Source organism: Ursus arctos, unplaced genomic scaffold, assembly GCF_023065955.2.
Source record: "Ursus arctos isolate Adak ecotype North America unplaced genomic scaffold, UrsArc2.0 scaffold_8, whole genome shotgun sequence".
NCBI classification, from domain to species: domain Eukaryota; kingdom Metazoa; phylum Chordata; class Mammalia; order Carnivora; family Ursidae; genus Ursus; species Ursus arctos.
In genome coordinates this window covers 27346983-27368547 of record NW_026623100.1, presented here as the reverse complement: position 1 = coordinate 27368547, position 21565 = coordinate 27346983, and the positions used below count along the sequence as shown (strand labels likewise).

Sequence of the window (21565 nt, the reverse complement as noted above, 5' to 3'; positions counted from 1 at the left end):
GAAGCCAATGAAAATAATTACTGGTTTCAATTCTGAAGTACGTAAAATGAATTATCTTTTGTGATTAATGTAGGGGAGATCTAAGTTCTAGATTGAATTGTACCTTTCTTTCCTTTTCTATCAATAGGTTTGGGACCTGTTAGAAATGCAAATCTGGTCCCAGGATTATGCGTCTGAGTGGTACTGGAGAGTTAAGATTACAGACTCACCTTTTTCTTCTTTTGAAGAATCTCTGCTGGAAGGTAGTGATGAAGTTGTTTTTTTTTAACATGAGTTGCTTCAATTTTCATTCCTTCCTTTAGCATGTTTATATTATTTGCCTGTCTGTACACTGTAACAATGTTAATATGTTAAATGGACAACTTCTTCCTGAACTGAGAGGTCTGTTTTCTCTAAAATGCATATATTTGGTATCTCCCCATAATCTCACAAACACACATACCCACCCTGCTTATAGAACAACCACTTCTCAAACATTTTCACCACGTCACAGTCCTATTTAAGTACCAATTAGGGGCATCTGGATGGCTCAGCTGGTTAAACATCTGACTCTTGGTTTGAGCTCAGGTCATGATCTCAGGGTCATGAGATCAAGCCCATGTCGGGCGTGGAGAGTGCTTAAGATTCTCTCTCTCCCTGCTGCCTCCCTGCTAGTGCGCCTATGAACTCTCTCTCTAAAGAAATAAAATCTTAAAAAAAAATAAGTACCAACTAGTTTTCTCATGTCCAACTTCTAAGATTTTCCAATAATTCAATCTCATTAACAAAATAAATGCATGAAAAAAAATTTTGTTATTTTCCCAAAAGGCAATCTCTTTCTCATAATTACTTGCCCAAGTCGTCTAAGCTAATCCTTGAACTAAATATCCAAGATGCAATTCGAGCTCTTCTCCTCCATGAAGCTTCTTTTACTACACTAATCATAGAATGTCAGACTGTTAAGGAACTATCTAGAAATACACCCTTATTGTACAGGTGGGGAAATGAGGCTCAACGGCCCTGAACAACTTGCTCAGATTGAAATACACACAGCCCTAGAGTCCTATTCTAGTGCTTTTCACATCTTGTAAGAAAGTCAGTCTTAACACACAAATTATTTAATGTATATTCAACTCAATACCAAATTAGATTATAAGCTTACTGAAGACACAGATAAGAGGCTTCTTTTGCACAGTAACTACTGTGACATGTGGTAAATTATCTAATCTCTTGGGGGTCTCAGTATCTTTATCTAGAGAAGAACATTCTATAAATCTATAATAAACAGAGCTTCCCAACCTCCTGCTTTTGGAAAAATGAGCCCAAATTAGAATGGAAAAATTTATGTTTTCATTCCAGATTGCTTATAAAAGCCTCGCCAAGGGTGCTTGTTCAACTTGCAGATTCTCTGGCTCCTCTCCCAGAGTGTGGGATTCAGTAGTGCTGACGTGAGGTACAGGAATCTGCATTTTCATGAGAAATGTGAAAGCTAGTTTAGAAGAATTTAGAAAACTCAGATGAGCCAAGCCAAAAATATTAATAGTATGAATGTACACTATTCCAGATTAAGACAACTCCAAATTTATAACAGATACATTAAGAGGTGTCATTAGGGGAGCTAGATGTGAAAGATACTCTTTCACTGATTCTGAAACATAATCAGCCAGCTGCACTGTTAGTACATGTAAAAAAAATGTGAGAGCAAATCATCTTTGTAATTGTGCTCCTATCTGTTCATGATGAAAATAAAAATCACCTGTACAGGCTCTTTATTTATTCTTTTTATTTTAAAATAGATAATACCACCATTCGGCATAAAACTCAAACAGTTCAAGGGCACTGAGTGAAGTCTCCTCGCCCCATCCCCTAGACACACCTGGTTCCTTGACCTAAAAGCAACCAGTTCTGCCAGCTTCTTTTTTTGAAGTTATATATCCTTCCAGAGATATTCTATGTACTTATAAGCAAACATGAACACACATATTTTTTTAACTTATAGAAAGGGTAGCACACTATACATACTGTTCTGCAACTTTCCCCCCACTTAATGTCTTAGAGATGTTTTCACCATGCCTTTATTTTTTAAAATAGCAGCATAGGTTTTCATAATATGGATGTACCACATTCACTTAACTGACTGAAAAACAGAGCCAGCCAGATCCATGGCAGATGATACCGCGCTGCAGCTGAGGTTGAGAACCACCCCTCCATGATGACGAAGTCTTACCTGTATCAGTAAATGACTGTATATCATAGGTCAAATCTATGTTAACGCTTTCTGCATTTTCTACTCTCCGAAAAATTATCCCAAGGAACCACATTGATACGTAATTGTTGCTATAAAATAAAAATTTTAAATTTCCATTAATTTTTTTTTCTACAATTCTACAGATGTCATTTGGTAATTCAAACTTGGCCTCTATGGAAGCATAAATACAAATTGCAATGGTTTGGCTAAATTCTTAAAACTGACAAGAAGAGCACTGACCAGTTATCCTGTGTTGTTATAAAGAGGATTAAATGGCTTTGTAAATGACATACTAAAAATCTACTTAAAGATGCTCCAAATTTTTTATGGCGTTTCTGCTGGGGTCTGTGGGCTACCAGCATAGCATGTACTAGGTTTAATGCATGACCACTCAAGCTCAAATAATGTATCATCCTCCCCCATCAATGCTTGTTCAATGACAATCTCACAACTGATCTTAAGCCACGCATACTGTCAAATAACATTATTTAAGAAATACAGTATTAAGCAATAACTTACTCTTTATGATGTTCCTTATTTCCTGGGAATGACTGAGGATTTACATGGGCAAGAGTAATAAATTCATTTCGTTCCAAGTTTCCAACAAGCACACGAATTTTAGATTCTACTAATCCAACCCTGAAGTAGAACAGTGAACAAAATTTTTCCATATTAAATTTGGAAACTACACCTAAGTAACCCAAAAAGCATATTAGCTATGATGCTTTACATGTTCATTTAAAAAATTCAGTCCAATATATTAGGGACTGTCTAAAATACCATTTAAGTAAACGACAAGTTACTTAGTCAATTTCTGTGTTTCCCCCTTCCCCTCTTTTTAAAAAAACTGCTCTATTTAGTGAATTGCCAATTGAAAGTATCCTGCCTCTTAAGACCAAAAAATAGTCATGATTTGAGCATGAACAAAAACTGCTGGTTATTCTGGTTCTAAATACTTTTTTCACTTTCAAATCTTATGTCTATACACTAAAGCTATGTTTAAATAGCATAGAGAAAAGCACTAATAACTATCACCTAATTTATGAAATAAACACGCTCATATTTTCATAAAATTGGTGCTAGATATTGCATTTAAAAAGAGTTTCCTTAAAATCAGATCAGATACTACTACAACATGGAAAGTTTCATCAGGTTTTTTTTGCAACTTTGTTTTCTACCTAAGAAATGTGACTACTGTCAGCTACTATATTAACTTACAATGATTTCATTAATTAGAAAGAATAACTACAAGGACATTTTTACATTATTCAAACACTTGAAAAAGCTTCCACATTATAATCGTGTGTGCTTCAACAGCACAGATACGGAACACCGAATTACCGCTCAGTGTTGTTATCTAAATGAGAGGCTGGCAAACTGTTTCTATCAAGGGCCAGATAGTAAATATTTTAGGCTTTGTGGGCCAGGTTCTGGTGCAACTATTCAACTCTGCCACATAGCAGGAAAGAGGCCAGACAATATATACATGAGTGAGCACGGCTGTATTTCAAGAAAATCTTATTTATTTAAAATTTAAAAAAAAATTTTTTTTTTTTAGTAATCTCTATACCTACCGTGAGGCTCGAACTCACAATCCCAAGATCAAGAGTTACCTGCTCGTTAGACTGAGCTAGCCAGGTGCCCCCTCAATAAAACTTTATTTTTAAAAATATGTGGCAAACTAGATTTGGCCCAGACCATAGTTTCCCGATTTCTAATCTGGACAAATGAAATATATATTTTTTTAAGATTTTATTTATTTATTGAGAGTGAGAGAGAGAGCGAGAGCACCCGTGTGCGAGTGGAGGAGAAGCAGAGGGAGAGGGATAAGCAGACTCCACATTGAGTGTGGAGCCCAAAGAGGGGCTTGATCCCAGGACTCTGAGATCATGACCTGAGCCAAAACCAAGAGTCAGACGCTTATCCAACTAAGCCACCGGGAGCACCTACAAATGAAATACTCTGTTTTAGTGACAGGATTCTTTCAGTGTCTCCTTAATTATCAATAAAATAAGCACTAAACTTTGGAAGCAAAAATAAGACAATATCGTGTTTTCCCTTCCCAGAGGTCAGGCCTGAGGAAAGCACAACCATTTCTGGTGGCCTAATAGCTTCTGACTGATAGAGTTAGGGACGTCAGTACACTGGAGGCAGAGGGAATGAATTTGGATTTACTAGAAAGAATGCACTGCTCCTTAACCAAAAATGCCTCTCTTATCTGCTGATAAAAGCTTTCATGCCACTAATCTCCTAAATTAAAAGAATATAAAAAACGTATTTTCCTTCTAGTTTTGATGGGGAAACATGATGGCAAGGATGGAAAACTCAGTATGAGGCTGGGTATCACAATCATTCAAAGTGCCTCACAATTTTGCTTATATCTGAGAAGTGGCAAAAGGCAAAGAATATACATATACCCTTATTTTATGTTCCTTCTAAATCTGAAACATTAACAGCATTTCTTAAACACTGAGGCTGCATAGTCATGTACAACAGTCACCAATATAATTTAATAATTTTAAGGATAAAATGTTTTATAAATGGTAAAGCATCATAAAAATGTTATCCCCACAAATTAAGTACACAACTTGAATATCAGTCTTACCACTCTAGATGGTTTTCCTCTGTTGACGCACTGGCAGTCAATACTATATAATGTCTACGAAGAATTTTTAGCAACAATCGGGGGGAAAAGAAAGCCAGAAACATTGTTAGGGTTTGCTTTTCCATCATTACTTTTTCTTTCTTCCTCCCACTGAACAAAAGAACTAATGCAGGCACACAGCTTACGAAAATTAGAACATGCTCTGATTTTCACAAAATTAATTCTAGACCCTACAATTAAAAACAATTCACTAAAAACAAAAACCACTAATACTGGGTTAGATACTACTAGAATACACAAACTGTCTCATCATTTAGGATTTCTGCTAACCTATTCTCTACCTCACTTGAAATGTGACAACAGTCACCCATCATATATTAACTTTGTAAGTTTAATATTCTTCTTTAAACACACACACAAAATGCAAAATTTCAAATACCTATATTTTTGAAAAAAATTTGGTGGTTCAAGTAGTTTGGACCAGTCTGATTTCCCTTGAAGGATTTCATCCGTGACTGCAAGACCTAAATTAAAAATGAGAGAGAGACTGATTTTGAAAACTGGCTATTTTTTTTTTTTTTAAATCAGCTCCTGTATCACTCTACCCCAAAACCTCTAACCCTACCAAACTCTTGAGTTAAAAAAAAAAAAAAAAAGTAGACTTGTTTCTCAGAACACAAAAATCAATTTCAAACAGATTGGGCTGGCTCCATTTTGGACTTAATATTATATTTTGAAAAACCAATTACTGAAGGAATAAATACATATCTGAAAGAATTTTTAGAAAAAACAGGTATAACTGCACTTTAGAATAAAACTGTTATAAATCAAAGACTCGTGGGAAAAGGCCAACAGGTTTACCTTGTTTAAATTCTTCTACCATTACTGTTCGAGTTGAGGTGGACACATTATACGTAGAATTCTGCTGTGGGTAGGCAGGGGTGATTATGGGCATGAGATGATACCTATCTGATGGATTTACCTGTGAAATTAGAAGCAGAATAATTGATCTATTCTCCTATTTCAGTTGTCCTCACTTCATTTCCCCAAAAGTCTGAAGAATATGAAATATAAATTTAATACTACATTTCCTCAATTCTAAGAAGTACATTTTCCCTCCCCAACTACATTTATTTCTGATGTCAGATATGTCTGATATTCAAAGGCAACTCTGTAGAAGTTTATTTTTCCTCTGAAAAGCTGTTAAACTGATGGTGCATCTTATAAACAATGGTCTTTTAGAACCAAGAAAATACAGCATCATAGCTGCAAAAAGCATTAATTCAATGGTTCTTAATCCTCTTTCTGCACCTACTCAATGGGTAACTTCCGTAGGTAACTCAGGAATGAGCACTCACTCTAAAAGCAAATTAAAATGCAAGGTGTGAGTTATGCTAGCTTAGAACCATGAGTCTGCTTTAAATTGCACTGCAAAGTAAATCTTTTATATACTCCAGCACTTTATTAGTAACTAATTACTTACAAGACAGTTTTTAACAATGGATTATGACATTTTGGTTGATAAACACCCACTCATCTACTCTTACATGGATGATTTTTAATGACATAACATTTGGATCAGAATTTGAGATACAAATCATCTGCACCAAAAAACACAGCAGATAGAAGGAAAGAACTATAGCTATACAGAAGGAAGATGAGCAGAAATAAGAAGAATTATTTTTAGACTGCAATTTAGAGAACTGTCCTTTTCCTAAAAGGTTTAATTTCAATAATAAGTCACATACCCGAGGATCCCAAACAGGCAAATTCAAATTGCTTTCTTCTGGTTGCTTCAGCAGCACAGGATTTGGCCATTCCCTAACATGAATAAGGCAAATTAATTTACATAGGACCTCACTTCAGGAACTATATGAAATGTTAAAATCATCAGACTCTCAACTTTCATAGAGCAAACATTGTGGACGGGTTTTTGGTATTCAAAAAAACAAATGGGCAAGGGAAGGAAGTATACAAAGGAAAAAGCTGCTTATTTTAAATGCGTCTTCTGAAAGGGCAAATACTGTTTAGCCCCTTAAGCTGTAGCTAATTTAAATCTGAATTTTCCAGGGGCACCTCGGTGCCTCAGTCAGTTAAGTGTCTGACTCTTGATTTCGGCTTAGGTCATGATCTCAGGGTCATGAGATTGAGCCCTGTGTCGGGCTCTGCTCTGGGCATGGAGCCTGCTAAAGATTCTCTCTCTCCCTCTGCCCACCTCCCACTCTCTAAAATAAATAGATAAATCTTAAAAACAAAAAAACTGAGTTTTCCCCTTCCTTCTATTTGCTTTCATGGATTTAACTGATAATTTAATAGCAGCAAGAGCTAACTTTACTGAAAATACTAATAAATCCATGTCGTAGCTATGATTATCACCTCCATTTTACATATGAGACATTAATCTATATGTAGCTAGTAATCAGAGCCAAATCTACTGTGACCACTCTCAAGCCAAAAGCCTGCATTTACAGATCCCCCTCAACCCCAGAAGAAAGCGCCATCTGGTGTCTCATCATTGTCTCAAATTTGATGTCTTTAAACTTTTAACTTAAAAGGAATCTAAGACAATAGAAAAAGTCTATGCATCTCTCTTAAATTGCTGAACAAATTTACATAAAGGCAGAAGTTAGTAAATAGTTAAAGTATGCATATGAATACTTACCACTTGGAAAAAACTAAAAAGAACTTATGAACTAAAGTAGAAGCTGCTGCATTTGGATATAATTGGCAAGTTCTTGCAACCAGCATTGCCCAGGAGACACCACCAAGGAATCCCAGCATGTTGGAATAAATACCACGTCCTAGAAAATTAATATATTTGTTAATTATTGTTAGGATCTATTATCCATGACATTCAACTGTAAGAAATAGGATAACTTAGTTCCTAAGACTGTTGCTTAGTTATCCTTTCCCCTCTGGAAACATTACACAATCAATAAGCAGACCTTTATGCTAGGTCCACAGTTTTCTTAGTAACCCATAAGCTGCATCTTATCCCCCTACTTTGCCAAAGTTCCCTGCCTCGGTTCTCACTGCCCGACTGGGCTCTATTGATATAACACAATCCCCCTTTTCAATAGCTATGGTTGAGAAAGAAATGAAAGGAAGGAGGAAAGATACCTGGAGGGTCTACAAGTAGGAAGAATAAGCATTTCATTAGGAATCATATTCATGGGCATTTTAAAATTAAGTGTAAAGTTGGACTAACTTCATTATTTTGCAGAATTTGGATACCTCTCCATAAAGTACAACACACCACTGATATTATTCATTTCTCTTAAATTGTTTCTTACAACAATCTATAAAATATTACATGTCATCAAGCCTATTAGGTCCTCAATTACATAATACAGCATTATTTTATGTCCCACTAAGTAAGCAAGGAAAAAAGATACAAAATGTCAATTTCAGATATGTTAAATGCGTAAAATATGCATCTAAGAAATGACAAAACATGGTACTTAATTTAATCTGTAAGGAAAGAAAAATTGTGATATCCCTTTCTTGCAAATTACTTTATCCTGACTATACAAGATAACCGAGCCCAAGGACAAATCCTACTTTCTTAAGGGCTTTTTAAATGTATACTTCCAATATGGTAGCCACAAGTCATATGTAGCATTTTCTTTTTTTTTTGGTAACAGCTATGGAGATATCATTCATATAGCATAGGATTCATCCATGTAAAATGTGAAAAATTAATGGCTTTTAGTATAGTCACAGAGTTGTGTAATCACCACCATAATCAATTCTGGAACACTTTCATCACCCAAAAGTGAAACCTTTAACAGTCACTCCCCTCCTATTTGTTCCCAATCCTCCCAGACCTAAGCAAGCACTATTCTTCTATCTTTATAGATTGGCCTATTCTGGACATTTCATATAAATGGAATTTACTTCAATCCTTTTTATTGCCAAGTAATATTCCATTGTAGGGACATATCATCTTTTGTTTATCCATATCAGATTATGAACATAAGGTTGTCTCTACTTTTTGATTATTATGAGAATGCTATGAATATCTGTACACAAATTTTTTAAAAAGATTTATTTATTTGAGAGAGAGAGTGTGTGTGAGAGGGGGTGGGACACAGGGAGGAGGAGAGAAGCAGACTCCCCTGAGCGTGGAGCCCAAAGCAGGGCCTGAGTCCAGGACCCAGAGATCATGACCTGAGCCAAAATCAAGAGTCAGACGCTTAACCAACTGAGCCACCCAGGCACCCTATCAGTGTACAAATATCTGTATGGACATATGCTTTTACTTCTCTGAGATACTGTTTAATTTTAAATTGTAATTTAATTTTCAAATTCAGTTCCTTGGTTGCACATTTCAAGTGCTCAATAGCCACATGGTTACTTTTTGAATAGCACAGATATGAAGTATTTCCATCATCATAAAAAGTTTTATTGGAGAGTGCAATTTTAGACTATGTAAAACCTGGTGCCAGAAGTATAGCACTACTTAAATGTAGTTAGAAATAATAGAAAATGTGCTGTGCCAGCTCAGGATTGGGCCTTTTATGAACCATATTCTATGTATATATATACATTAGTTCCAGGCTTTATTAGAAAAGTGTCATAATGTAAAAATAAAAAGAAGTTGAAACTATCACTGGAGATTCTTCATTTAATAAATTTACTGAATACCTACTACAAACTACGCGGTGCTGGTAATGGGGAGACAAAGATGAATAAGATGGTCCTGCCCACAGAGAACGCGAACAACAGTGAGGGTTTCACTCATTCAGTTCTAACTCATTCTGACTGCCTGGCTAAAACCTGAGACGGGAAGTCAGGAGGTTTTAGTTTTCAACCAAGAAACGAGGTAGAGGCACACATCAGAGCACCATAATCACTGAAAAAGAAACAGGATTCTCCAAAATCTACTGGATCTCAATTTCCAACAGTATCAACAGGCTCAAGACTTTCCGTATGTGCTTCTATCATTAGAAACTGAAAATTGTAATTTTATAATGCAAGCTTAAAAGATGTGGGATACTTACGTTTTGCCCATAATTTGACTGCTCTTAGGGTGAGTCTAAAAGTTTCCTTATTTGGCACTAAATGCAGAATTTCATCAGTAACTCTACATCCTGAAAAAGATAAAGCATTCATTTTTCATTATGCAACAAAATCTAGTTAATTCAGACACGCTTCTAATTTTGAGACTCTTAAATGCTAAAACTATCAAAAACAATAAAATGTGGTTTTATTTTCTCTGTGTATTTGAAATTTAGCACATATATGAGAAATCACTTTGCTTTTAAAGAATTAAAAAGTGCATGGGTAATGTAATTAAATATTAAAATAAGAGATGGATCTGACTATCTTTAGCTGTCTTCACCATTGGTCTTTTTTTTTTTTTTTTTTTTTTAAAGATTTTATTTATTTATTTGACAGAGAGAGACAGCCAGTGAGAGAGGGAACACAAGCAGGGGGAGTGGGAGAGGAAGAAGCAGGCTCATAGTGGAGGAGCCTGATGTGGGGCTCGATCCCGGAACACCGGGATCACGCCCTGAGCCGAAGGCAGACGCTTAACCGCTCTGCCACCCAGGCACCCCAACCATTGGTCTTTACTGTTAATCAAATGTCCCCAACTTATAAAACTGTTACTGCTTTTCCATACACCTTATTTCACAAATACTGTGATTTACTGCTATACTCTGAAAGTACAATAAAAATGCAATGACAAAACAAAAGATGCTATAAGCCAGTGTTTTGTTCTCAAAGTGCAGTCTTGGACCCTTGGGAATGCTAGGCTAACCTATTTTTTTTTCAAGTTTGTCAAACCTATTTTTATAATTACAATAAAGCTTTGCCTCTTTACTGTGTTAACGTTTGCACTAATGGTGCATAAGCAGTGGTGGGTAAAAACTGCTGGTATCAAAGCTTTAGCAACAAACTGTACTAGTAAACAATTACCCACACCACCACGCATTTACAGTTAGAAAACAGGAAAGGAACCCATCCAATGTTCGAGCAAGTTTAAAGCAAGCTGAACTACCTGGTTTTTTTTGTGGGTTTTTTTTTTTTTAGGAACACCAGTTTTACTTAGAAGAATCCCAAAAAATGAACAAAGTGAGTCCCTCACTTCAAGGAAAACAAATGGCAAAACTTGTTACCAATAATAAAATTTCAGCTTTTGAGTAAAAATTAGAATTTTGGACAACTAGTATCTGCTACTGTGAGCCTGACAGCTTTCCAATATTTAAAGACTTTCCTGATGAGATGGGTGGTGATATAAATGAATGCGATTTTCCTGGATATTTTATAATGAAATGTGTGTTAACATTTTGAAGATCCAAATAACTTTGTGAACCAGTAATTTCCAAATGACCAAGGCATAATAGTACAAAATCAGGTATGGGTAAAAGATCCATTCAAAGAACAAGACAGACCAATAGATTTTAATGTAAGAGTATAAAAAGTTAATTGACACGGTTTTAGATTTGATATGCAAATTAACCTTTTAAAAAAGAATCACTTTTACTCACCAATAAAAAGGAACAAACTTCTGATATATGCTAAAACATGGACAAACCTCACAAACACTACACTAAGTGAAAGAAGGCAGACACAAAATACCACATATTGCATGATCCCATTTATATGGAATGTCCAGAAAAGGCAAATCTATAGACACAAAGTAGAATAGTGGTTTCCTAGGACTGGGGGTTGGAAAGGAGAATGACTGTAAATGTGTAAGAGGGATCTTTTGAAGATGATGAAAACGTTCTAAAATTGGATTGTGGCACACAACTCTATGAATATGGGAAAGACTACAGAATTGTACACCTAAAAAGAACAAATTTTATGACATGTAATTATACCTCAATAAAGCTGTTGAAAAGGAAAAAGATATTGTCACTGGTCAAGTTTTGCTGTATTGTCAAAGAATATCCACAATTTTCTGAAAAGGCTATTAAAATACTCCTCCCTTTTCTAATTATTTATCTTTAAGAGGTCAGATTCTTCCTGTGCTTCAATCAAAACATAAGAAACTGATTGAAAAAACAGATACAAGAATCTAGCTATCTTCCATTAAGTCAAAGAGATTTGCAAAAATACAAAAAAAAAAAAAAAATCCCATTCTCAAACAAAAATGTATTTTTATTCACTTAGAATAGGCTTATTATTTTGAAATAAATACTTTAAAATTTTCTGTTTTTATTTCTAATATGGCATATATTGACAGATATAACCCACATAAATGGAAGATCTTTGGGGTCCTCAATAAATTTTTAGAGCGCAAAGGGGTCGTGAGACCATTATGTCTGCGCACCATTACTACAAACATAAACAACGTTTCAAATAAATGTATGTCTTTTAAAATGCCTAAACGTGGTCACATTATCTATATAAAGAAAATCACATCATTTTTAACTGAGTTAATCCAATCCCTTAAAAAGTCCATTAATAGTTCTGCAAAAAAGATCTCTTTGTCTAGTTGTTTTCAAGCAGATATCTGAGATTTCTTTTTAGAAGCTTACCATTTAGGCTGCGAATACACCTTATATCAAGGCTTCTCAGTCGAGAGTCGTCTCTTAGATCTAAATTATCTGATATGGTTTGAATTGCCAATCTTGCAAAGACTAGATCAATCTTTGGAAAGATGCAAAAAAAGAGAAAAATATTACTTTTTCTCCTTCTAGTCCATTCTCCCCCTCCCCCTCCACCCCAACCTCAAAAGTATAAAGTTCTAATTATTAGTTTGGGAAGTTCTACCAAAACTTCAAAAAGCTTATGTAGGCAATCTCACATGGGAAAATCACTGCAAAGTTTTGCGAGGGTAATTAAATTTGCAAGTTAAGGGAAAGCATTTTAATTTTAGCATATATGCCAAGCATTAAAAAGAACATCAAAATCTAATGAATGAATTTCTAGATAAAGATGGCAGATCCAACACACATTTACATTCACTCCCTCTTGAAACCCCACTAAAGTACCAGTAAAATTTCATTTTGTTTTTTATTTAGTTTTGTTTTTAAAGGCATAACCCACTAGAAAGAAGGGAATAAAAGGAGACAACAGCAAAAACTATGGAAGCAGATGGGTAAGAGGTAACAGACTTAGCAGATTTAAGAAAGCAGAGATAAAAAATATTGTATCCAGGAAAGGAGGATAGGAGGCTGTAAATAAATACATAACTAAACAGAAAAGAACACTTAGAAAAATAAAAAAGTTATTCTTAGAAATTAAAAATATGACAGCAGAAATGGAAAACAATAGGAAGCTTGAAAGATGAGAAAACCCCCAAAAGCAGAAGAAAAATATAAAGATGTGGCAGTCCAATATACAGAAAAAAGAGAAAACAAAGGCAGGAAATCCAATAGAATTCAATACAATTTCCAAGAACGGAAGGACAGGAATTTCCAAAGTGGAAGAGGACTATTGAGTGTCTAGCATATTTGGTTGAAAAGACACATACCAAAGTACATTACCATGAATTTTACAACTATGAAGCCCAGGAATAAAAGATCACATTAAGTGTCCGAAGAGAGAAAACAGATCACAAGGATGAGAAATCAAAATGGCATCACACTTTACAACACAGCATGAAAGGTAGAAGACAATGAAGCAAGGCCTTCAAAACTCTGAGATACATTATTTCCCACCTAGAACTCTATACTCAAAACTATTATTTTGATGTGAAAACAAAATAAAGACATTTTTAAATACACAGGATCTCAAAAATATGTGCTCTTTCTCAGGAAGCTAGCGGATGAGTGCCACTAAAATGACAGTAAGTCAAAAAAGAAGACAACTCTAGAGAGAAGCAAAAGGAAATCCTAGGATGATAGTAAAGAAAGATCCAAGATGCCAGCTGTTTATCCTTCATGGAGAACAACTGGTGTGGAATCCAACATGTGAAAAGACTCACATATTTTTTTAAGATGATAATGACAGAACACCTGATTCAGACAGCCAGCAGAAACTAACTCTGAATTAGTGTTAAGTATAAAAACCAAGCAAACAAAACGCAAAACAATTATATACTCCCAAGAAACAAAATGCCACAAAGAATGATAATCTAGTACACTTTGTGCTCAGTTTTGAACATTATTTATAAGATTATAATAATGTAAACACTGAATATTGCTCCAATCCAAATTATAACACAATTATTTTAGATTATAGGAATGAGAAGGGTATATATAAAAATCATGGGGGTAGGAATAGAAGCTGGTTCATTTTCCACGGTGAGAAGTCAATAGATATAGGAGAAAGAAAGGTGAGGAACTATTTAAAAACTATTTGAGTCTTTAAAATACGTGTCTTTATGGACTATGAGAAACAAACTGAGGGCCTCAGAGGGGAGGGGGGTGGGGGAATGGGACAGACGGTGATGGGTAGTAAGGAGGGCACGTATTGCATGGTGCAGTGGGTGTTATACGCAACTAATGAATCATCGAGCCTTACATCAGAAACCGGGGATGTACTGTATGGTGACTAACATAATATAATAAAAAATCATTAAAAAAAAAAAAAGAAATGATATTGTAAAAAATAAAATAAAATAAAATAAAATAAATGTCTTTTTCAGTCTGACTTAAAAAAAAAACTGAAAAAAGCCTATGTATTAATTCAGTTGCAAAGTCAGAAAAAATATTAAACGCTTACTTCAATTCCATCAAATTCAAATTTTATAACAGGTACAAAGGCATCTTCTACAGCCTACAAAAGAGGACAACAATTAGAACACATAAATAATCCTTTAAAGGTGTAATCCTTTCTCTATCACTCCTAGCTGCCAATAATGTGAATACCTTTGCTAAAAAGTGAAAATGTTCTTGGTCTCACATTCCAAATAAGTAAGTGCTTCTACTCTGTGATTGTGTTATTTAAGATACAAAAAATGTCATGACAGTAGTTGTCTAATTTATTATCCTCCTAAAAAAATTCATCAGAAACTGGCAGGCAGAACTGCTATCATCCGGGTACTTACTATTTGTTGAGATTGAATTGAAAACTGATTATTTACGAAGAGCACTAGTACTGAAAATTATAATCAGAGCTCATGATTAATCTATTAAAAAAATACAATCAATGTAATTTGGATTTAGTAGAAATGTCATCTTTCTGAGCTTTCCTTAATCCCCCAACCTAACAAATTCTTTTTTTTTTTTTAAGATTTTATTTATTTATTTATTTATTTGACAGAGAGAGAGAGACAGCCAGCGAGAGAGGGAACACAGCAGGGGGAGTGGGAGAGGAAGAAGCAGGCTCCCAGCAGAGGAGCCCGATGTGGGGCTTGATCCCAGAACGCCGGGATCACGCCCTGAGCCGAAGGCAGACGCTTAACGACTGCGCCACCCAGGAGCCCCCCAACCTAACAAATTCTTAACGTTTTTCCATTCTCAGATGCCCAAATAATGCAGATCCTTTCAACTTCACCTTATCCTAGCACTTTAGATTGCATTAAAGCTATGTTTGCTTAGTTCCCCTAATCCCTCCCTCCCATAAACTATGTCTTGTTCACTATTGTATTTGTGGGACTAAGGACAATATCTGATAAATCACTTGTGCTGAAATTTCATTTGCTCAATCAAGGGCTAGATATGCACAAAGAGAATGGCTAACTGAATCTTACACATACTAACAGCTAACATTTGATATGTATCAACCACTTATCAAATATTACAGTCAATATTTTTGTCAATTATCTCATTGATTCTCAGAAAAACCTTATAAAAAGTTATCACTACATCTCCATCTTATAGCTTTGAGGAAACTAGGCTCAAAGAAAATAGGTAACTTAAAATCTAAGAGCTAATATGTGGTAGATTTTAGAATCAAACCCAGATCTGTATTAACTATAAAGCCCATGTTCTTAGCCATCTGTTATTTTAATAAGATACAGCAACTTCTTAAGAAATATTTCAACAATCATAAGCCCAAGCTTCTGTTATCAAGTTCAAAATACTAAATACTAGAGGATACTTACTCTTAAGTTTCTAATGCCATCTTGATGTTTCAATTTTTCAAAAAAAGACTGAAAAAAATCAGATCTCTCCACATGTCTTGGAGCTACACAAAGTGCATCAATGTCAGCTCCTGAAAATCAAAGTATTTCTAATTAAGACTATACTGTATGCATTACATTTTTGTTAAAACATACAAAAACATTATGTACAGAAGAAAATATGTAGGATGACTACAGGAAAATGTTAACAATGATTAGCTCTGAATAGTGAGATAATGGGTATTTTTTTCTTCTGTACTTTTTTTTTTTTTAAAGATTTTATTTATTTATTTGACAGAGAGACAGCCAGCGAGAGAGGGAACACAAGCAGGGGGAGTGGGAGAGGAAGAAGCAGGCTCATAGCGGAGGAGCCCGATGTGGAGCTCGATCCCACAACGCCGGGATCACGCCCTGAGCCGAAGGCAGACGCTTAACCGCTATGCCACCCAGGCGCCCCTTCTTCTGTACTTCTAATTATGAATAACAAATAACAGCTTGTTATTGAAAGTTCTTATCGGAACACAGAAAAGCAGTTACCTTTGGTGTGCACTCCAAGCCTATAGGAGCCAAACGTGAAAATTTTACCACCAACAGTAGCCACAACAGAAGGTGGGAGATTCTAAAATTAAATTAAAGAAATGGCATTCAATTGTTGAAATTATTTAGCATAAAAATTGCCTAAATACTACCGATATATACTACATTTGTCAACTTTGGGAAATTAAGATTTCTGAAAATACTTCAGAGCTCTTTGGGCTGCAGCTTGCAGTAATGACAGTGTTCCCAGAGGGAAGACAAAACAAATTCATGCCTACTATACATGCACACATTTCTCTTAAGAAAAACATTTTTTAACACTTGACCCTACTCGCCCCCTTCCGATTGCCTGTTTTTGGCTCCATCATTCTGAAGTCACCAAGGAACTCTTACCTACCAAACTAAGGCACTTTCAGTTCTCTATAGTATCATACACTTAACTCATTCCACTTACCCATTAGTTTTTGTGACAAATATGCTTAATTTCTTGATTGAATTTCTGCAACCTTTCTGCAAGAAAGTGGTCATCTTGACATGACCTCCTTATGAGAGGTAATCTAACATCTTTAATGAAATTTTTTAGAAATTACCAGAATTATAAGGCTACTCGTCACCTCTCTCTGAAGCCAATTCTAACTTCCCATCAGGTATTTTCACTCAGACATTCTGACCCACTTCAATATTCCATGCTTAAAACAAAATACTCTTCCTATGATAAACCAGGTATCCCTTCTGATTTTCTCTCTTTCTGTTCCTCATTCTCCTTAATGCCTATACCTGTAGTCATTATTCTTCCTGGCTTACCAATTATTAGCTTATATCCCTCACATGTCACCTCCTTTCTATTCAACTACTATGTCCTTAATTCTAGGCCTTAATAGAACTTTAAGCTACCTTCTTGACCGTAGTCTTTATTTTCTCCTATTCTATTTTGTATAAAATTCACTTGATGTTCTTACTCTACTATATATAACTCTTCTGTTCAAAACGTGCTAATGCATTCTTCTCTGACTACTGAGGTAAGGATGCTTGGATCCTGAGAATCTCCACAATATGCTCTTATGGATCTTTCCTGCCTTGTCTTCTGCTCTTCCCTTTTGAAGCTCCAACTGCCAACATGTTACATAATCCAGTCTCCTTTCCATCGCACTTGCCATTCTCCCCACCTCAAATGCTTGCCCATCCTCTCTGGGTATCTCAATACCATCTGTTTTTTCAAAGTTCAAGTTCCACCTTTTTCAGGAAGCCTTCTCTGATGATCCCCCCTTCCATAACAAGCTCTTTTCCCTCTGTGCTCCTCCACTATTATCTTTAACCTCTTTTATACTACATTTATTACTGACCTTTTTTCCCTGAATACATGTCCCATCTCTTCAACTATATTTAAATTCCTTGAAAATGAGAACTGTATCTACTATTTCTTTTATTTCTTTTTATAATGCCCAGTGCAAGTTTCAAAGAATATCCCTTGATTAACTTGAATGAAATTATCTATGTAACAGGATATTATGTCTGTTACTTCCTCTGTTTAATGGGTATTAATGTTTAAGACTACCACACAAGACTACCATGATTTTAGAGCTAGAAAGAAGCCAGTGAATTTATTAATATGAATCAAAAGGATAGAGAAGATAGGACCTTTTGGTTTAGCTTTCTACTTTCTATTTTAGTTTACCTTCCTACTTTGAAAAGCAAGATTCTTACATGATTTATGAGAAAGTGATACACCAATCAGAGTAAAATATTTTCATCACAAACCACAGTATTTAACTAAAATGATCTGTTTGGGTTCTAGATGGTTTATAGCTTAAATATCCCAATTGTGTGTGGAATAGCCAAACGATCTTTGATCTAACTCAAATCCTTCCGATATTTTCTGGACTAAAATATGCATAAATAAAAGGAACAGCTGATACAGAAAATGAAAAAAAATCACCTTATACACACAGTGGAAGATGTCAAAACCAATTTAAAGATTTTTTATAGTGAGATATTTTATTCACTTTGCTTAAAAAAATAAATCCAAATTATGACATAGTCTTAAATTTTTATGCCTAGAAATTAAATGTAAACCAGTGATTGCTTTTTGCAGATTAAAGTATTAATGTGAGTAAAATGGGAGAAAAAGCAATTTATTAAAAACAAGAAACAAACAAAAAAAACACCTTTTGACCTTGAAACAGAATACTACCGGATTTTTCTGTTAAGTGCAAAGAAACCGTGAAGAAAATTAGTTAGGTGTATCTCTCAACAAATTAATATAGCCTCTTTTGTGAATAATACTTGATTTATCTCAAATGCATTCTTAGAATAGGGATAGAAGCAAAGACCTTGGCACAACCACAATAGTTGACATAAAGACCACACACGGTAAGTCATAAAGCTTGTAATTATGATTTTAAAATAATTCTAGCAAGTTGAGTATTTGCACACCCATAATGATTATGGGCTGATTGGAGAAGGACAACAGATTCCTTTAACATTTACTTAATGCCTGAGCTCTGTCCTGAAATTATGTAAGTGACCAAGACAGGTCTTTTTCTTGTGGAGTTGATCACCTAGTAGCAGAAAAACAAACATGATTTTTTTTTTGTTGTTGTTACTCATGACTAGCATTTCACCTGCTCAGAATTCAACTTATCTAAATCTCAACTACTGATAACCCTGCTGAGAGTTCAGAAATGAGTCAGATAGCTGTTTAGCAGCAAAAGTAAACAACATAAAGACCATTTATTTAAACCCAATGACTGCAGACTTAGCAGATTCCCTCATGACCTTATTCTGAGTCCATTGTTGAAAAGAACCAATTTTAAACATGTACCATAGGTACACAAAGACATACTAAAATTTGCAAAAGAATTCTGACGGGTGTTTATCTAATTTCTAAATCCAGGCAGATTAAGGAGAAGAGAAGAAAGAGTTTACGGAGAGACACACTGACTGCTATGATACATTAACTTTCAGCTTATTGTTAAGGGAAAGATAGGGAAACTATAAAAATTATAAAAACCAAATGAAAACTTAAAATACAACAGTTTGGGCCACTCAGTGAAGGGGCAAATAATATCACCCAGTTCCATACCCCCTACTTCAATTTAGTACAGCCAGTAAAATAATATTCAGTGATGATTCCCAGACATAGGAAAATTCAGTTACATTCAAAATACTCTAAGAAAGCAAGGAAAATGTAACTTATTTTAGAAGAAAAATAGTAAAGGTACTGCAGGGGAAAAAAGCTGCATAATTATAAATTAGGATTTGCAAACTCCCATGTCTCAGGGGTCAGGCAGGTATGCAAATATAAGGTATACATAAGAAATATAGAAACTGATTGATAAATGACAGGTGCTGTGTCAGAGAGAGCAGGCATTGGTGGGGCCACAAGGCACTGGAGGGCAGGAGCCCAAATCCACTGAAGCCTCTTCCTGCCTTGCACAAAGACAGGCCCAATGTTGCCAGATCTGGTATTTCACAAGATGTCTGAAATCTGGCTTTTAAAGTAAAATCCCTTGATATTTAAATTTTGGTAAACTACATGTAATTCAAGCAGGAAATCTATGTAGAATTGCAGCTAGACACGGGTAAATTCTCATTTATTTATCTCATTATCATTATTTAGAGACTCAACTGTCTAGACCAGTTCATTACCAAGTATACCAAAAAGCCTATTTCAGATTATCCTCAACTCCTGCATCTTATTACTAGGACTAATGATCAGGACATAATGAAACTGAATTCAATGTAGTTTAGAGTCTTACCTTACTCTCACTGACATCAGAAATCCATTCTTTTACTAAATTGTTCAATTTACCAAGAACAACGAGCCTATAATAAAAAACAACATGCTTTAGATTAAAACTAAGAAAACCCAAAAACAGTATTTAAAAAATTAGTTAAACGTATAGGCAGAACCTTTACGTTGGCGCTAGAGTAAAAAGCACATACATGGGCTAATGCTGTCACATCTGTTGATACATACACATCTCTTTAGCATTCTTAGGTCCCTAAGAGTTCCAAAGAAATGATGAATGTGATGACAGCATTTTGGCCTTTGAGCTATTCTCAAAATTCAAAAAGTCTAATAAAAATCAAAATTACCTTCAGTAAGTCTGCAGAGGCCAACTGAATTGTCAACTTACTTGGCCTTACTATGGAATAAAATCAATTCAGTATGGCGATAGAGGTTAGCATCCTCTCATCTAGTCATAGATCTTTGAATAATTAAAATGGGTAAATTAAATACTGGCTAATTTCTATGAAATAATATTACTTAATAACAGTAGTTTGATATTAAACCAAACTTTCAACCAATAGGATATCTAAATCCACATTAAAAAAAAGAGAGAAAGAGAAAAAAAATAGAGGGTAGACATCTCAAGGATAACATATGAAAAATGGAATTCCTGAGATGTCCAAACTTGCTTCTCCCTCAGCCTTCTCTGGGTAATGGAATTCTATCCCTTGAGGTGCTAAGACCCAAAACCTTGGCATCATCCTTAACCTCTCTCACACATATTCCAGTCATTAAACAACGCTACCTTTAAAATATATCCGGAATCCTATTTCTTATTACTTCCACTAACATCCCCTTAGTTCAACCCCTCATCCTTTCCTCCCTGGGTTCTTATAATAGCCTCCTAACCAGTCTCCTGACTTGTGCCCTTGATCCCTCTTCAGACTATTCCCAATATAGCAGCCAGAGTGATTGTGTTAAAACATGAGTAAATCATGTCACTCTTCTGCTCAAAAACCTAATGGCTTCCAATTTCACTCAGAGTAAAAGCCAAAACTTTTATAGTGACTTACAAGGTCCTAAGTGACCTAGCTCTCCAAGCAACTTCCCAGCTTACGTTCTTTAAGCCCATACTCACCGGCTTACTCACTCTGCTCTGGACGCCCAGGTTACCTTACTGTGTAATTCCTTAAATATACCGGGTACACTCCCACCTCAACCACTGCCTAGAATGCTCCTCCCTCAAATATCTACATAGTTCCTTCTCTCACTTTGACATTTCCCCTCAAATGTCAATAAGCCTTCCAGATAACCTTCACTTCCAGCTTCATTTTTCTCAGCAGCATTTGTCATCTGTAACATTGTATTTATTTTATTTATCTGGCTAATTGTTAGTCTCTTCCTCTAACCTCTACCTAAAATATAAGCTCCAGGAGGGCCAAAATTTCTCTTCATGTTGTCATTTTTTTGTATCCCTAGGCAGGGGCATGATGGAGGTAC

The 21565-nt window shown here is 35.3% G+C and overlaps 1 protein-coding gene and 1 long non-coding RNA gene across 7 annotated transcripts in view; one reads left to right on the top strand and one right to left on the bottom strand.

The window, feature by feature from the left end:
* LOC113245328 (uncharacterized) overlaps nt 1-21565 on the top strand; it is a 123289-nt gene that overhangs the window by 79236 nt on the left and 22488 nt on the right. For 2 of the 4 annotated variants that reach the window (XR_008958163.1, XR_003312661.4), the window contains one exon: nt 128-1745. The exons of 1 other annotated variant lie outside the window; for it this stretch is intronic. This is a non-coding gene — a long non-coding RNA (uncharacterized LOC113245328). Of the gene's footprint in view, nt 1-127; nt 11690-21565 lie in introns of those variants that run through there. One more of the 4 variants, XR_008958162.1, reaches the window with a different exon arrangement.
* PAPOLG (poly(A) polymerase gamma) overlaps nt 1-21565 on the bottom strand; it is a 29832-nt gene that overhangs the window by 4891 nt on the left and 3376 nt on the right. For 2 of the 3 annotated variants that reach the window (XM_044377969.3, XM_048222575.2), the window contains exons 3-16: nt 20091-20157; nt 16333-16414; nt 15778-15887; nt 14454-14507; nt 12323-12434; nt 9836-9925; nt 7495-7633; nt 6581-6653; nt 5694-5814; nt 5272-5356; nt 4833-4886; nt 2747-2866; nt 2207-2316; nt 210-331 (exon numbers count right to left, since the gene is read on the bottom strand). In XM_044377969.3, coding sequence (XP_044233904.1) covers nt 210-331; nt 2207-2316; nt 2747-2866; nt 4833-4886; nt 5272-5356; nt 5694-5814; nt 6581-6653; nt 7495-7633; nt 9836-9925; nt 12323-12434; nt 14454-14507; nt 15778-15887; nt 16333-16414; nt 20091-20157 — 1339 coding nt within the window. Of the gene's footprint in view, nt 1-209; nt 332-1340; nt 1443-2206; nt 2317-2746; nt 2867-4832; nt 4887-5271; nt 5357-5693; nt 5815-6580; nt 6654-7494; nt 7634-9835; nt 9926-12322; nt 12435-14453; nt 14508-15777; nt 15888-16332; nt 16415-20090; nt 20158-21565 lie in introns of those variants that run through there. The other variant, XM_044377971.3, reaches the window with a different exon arrangement.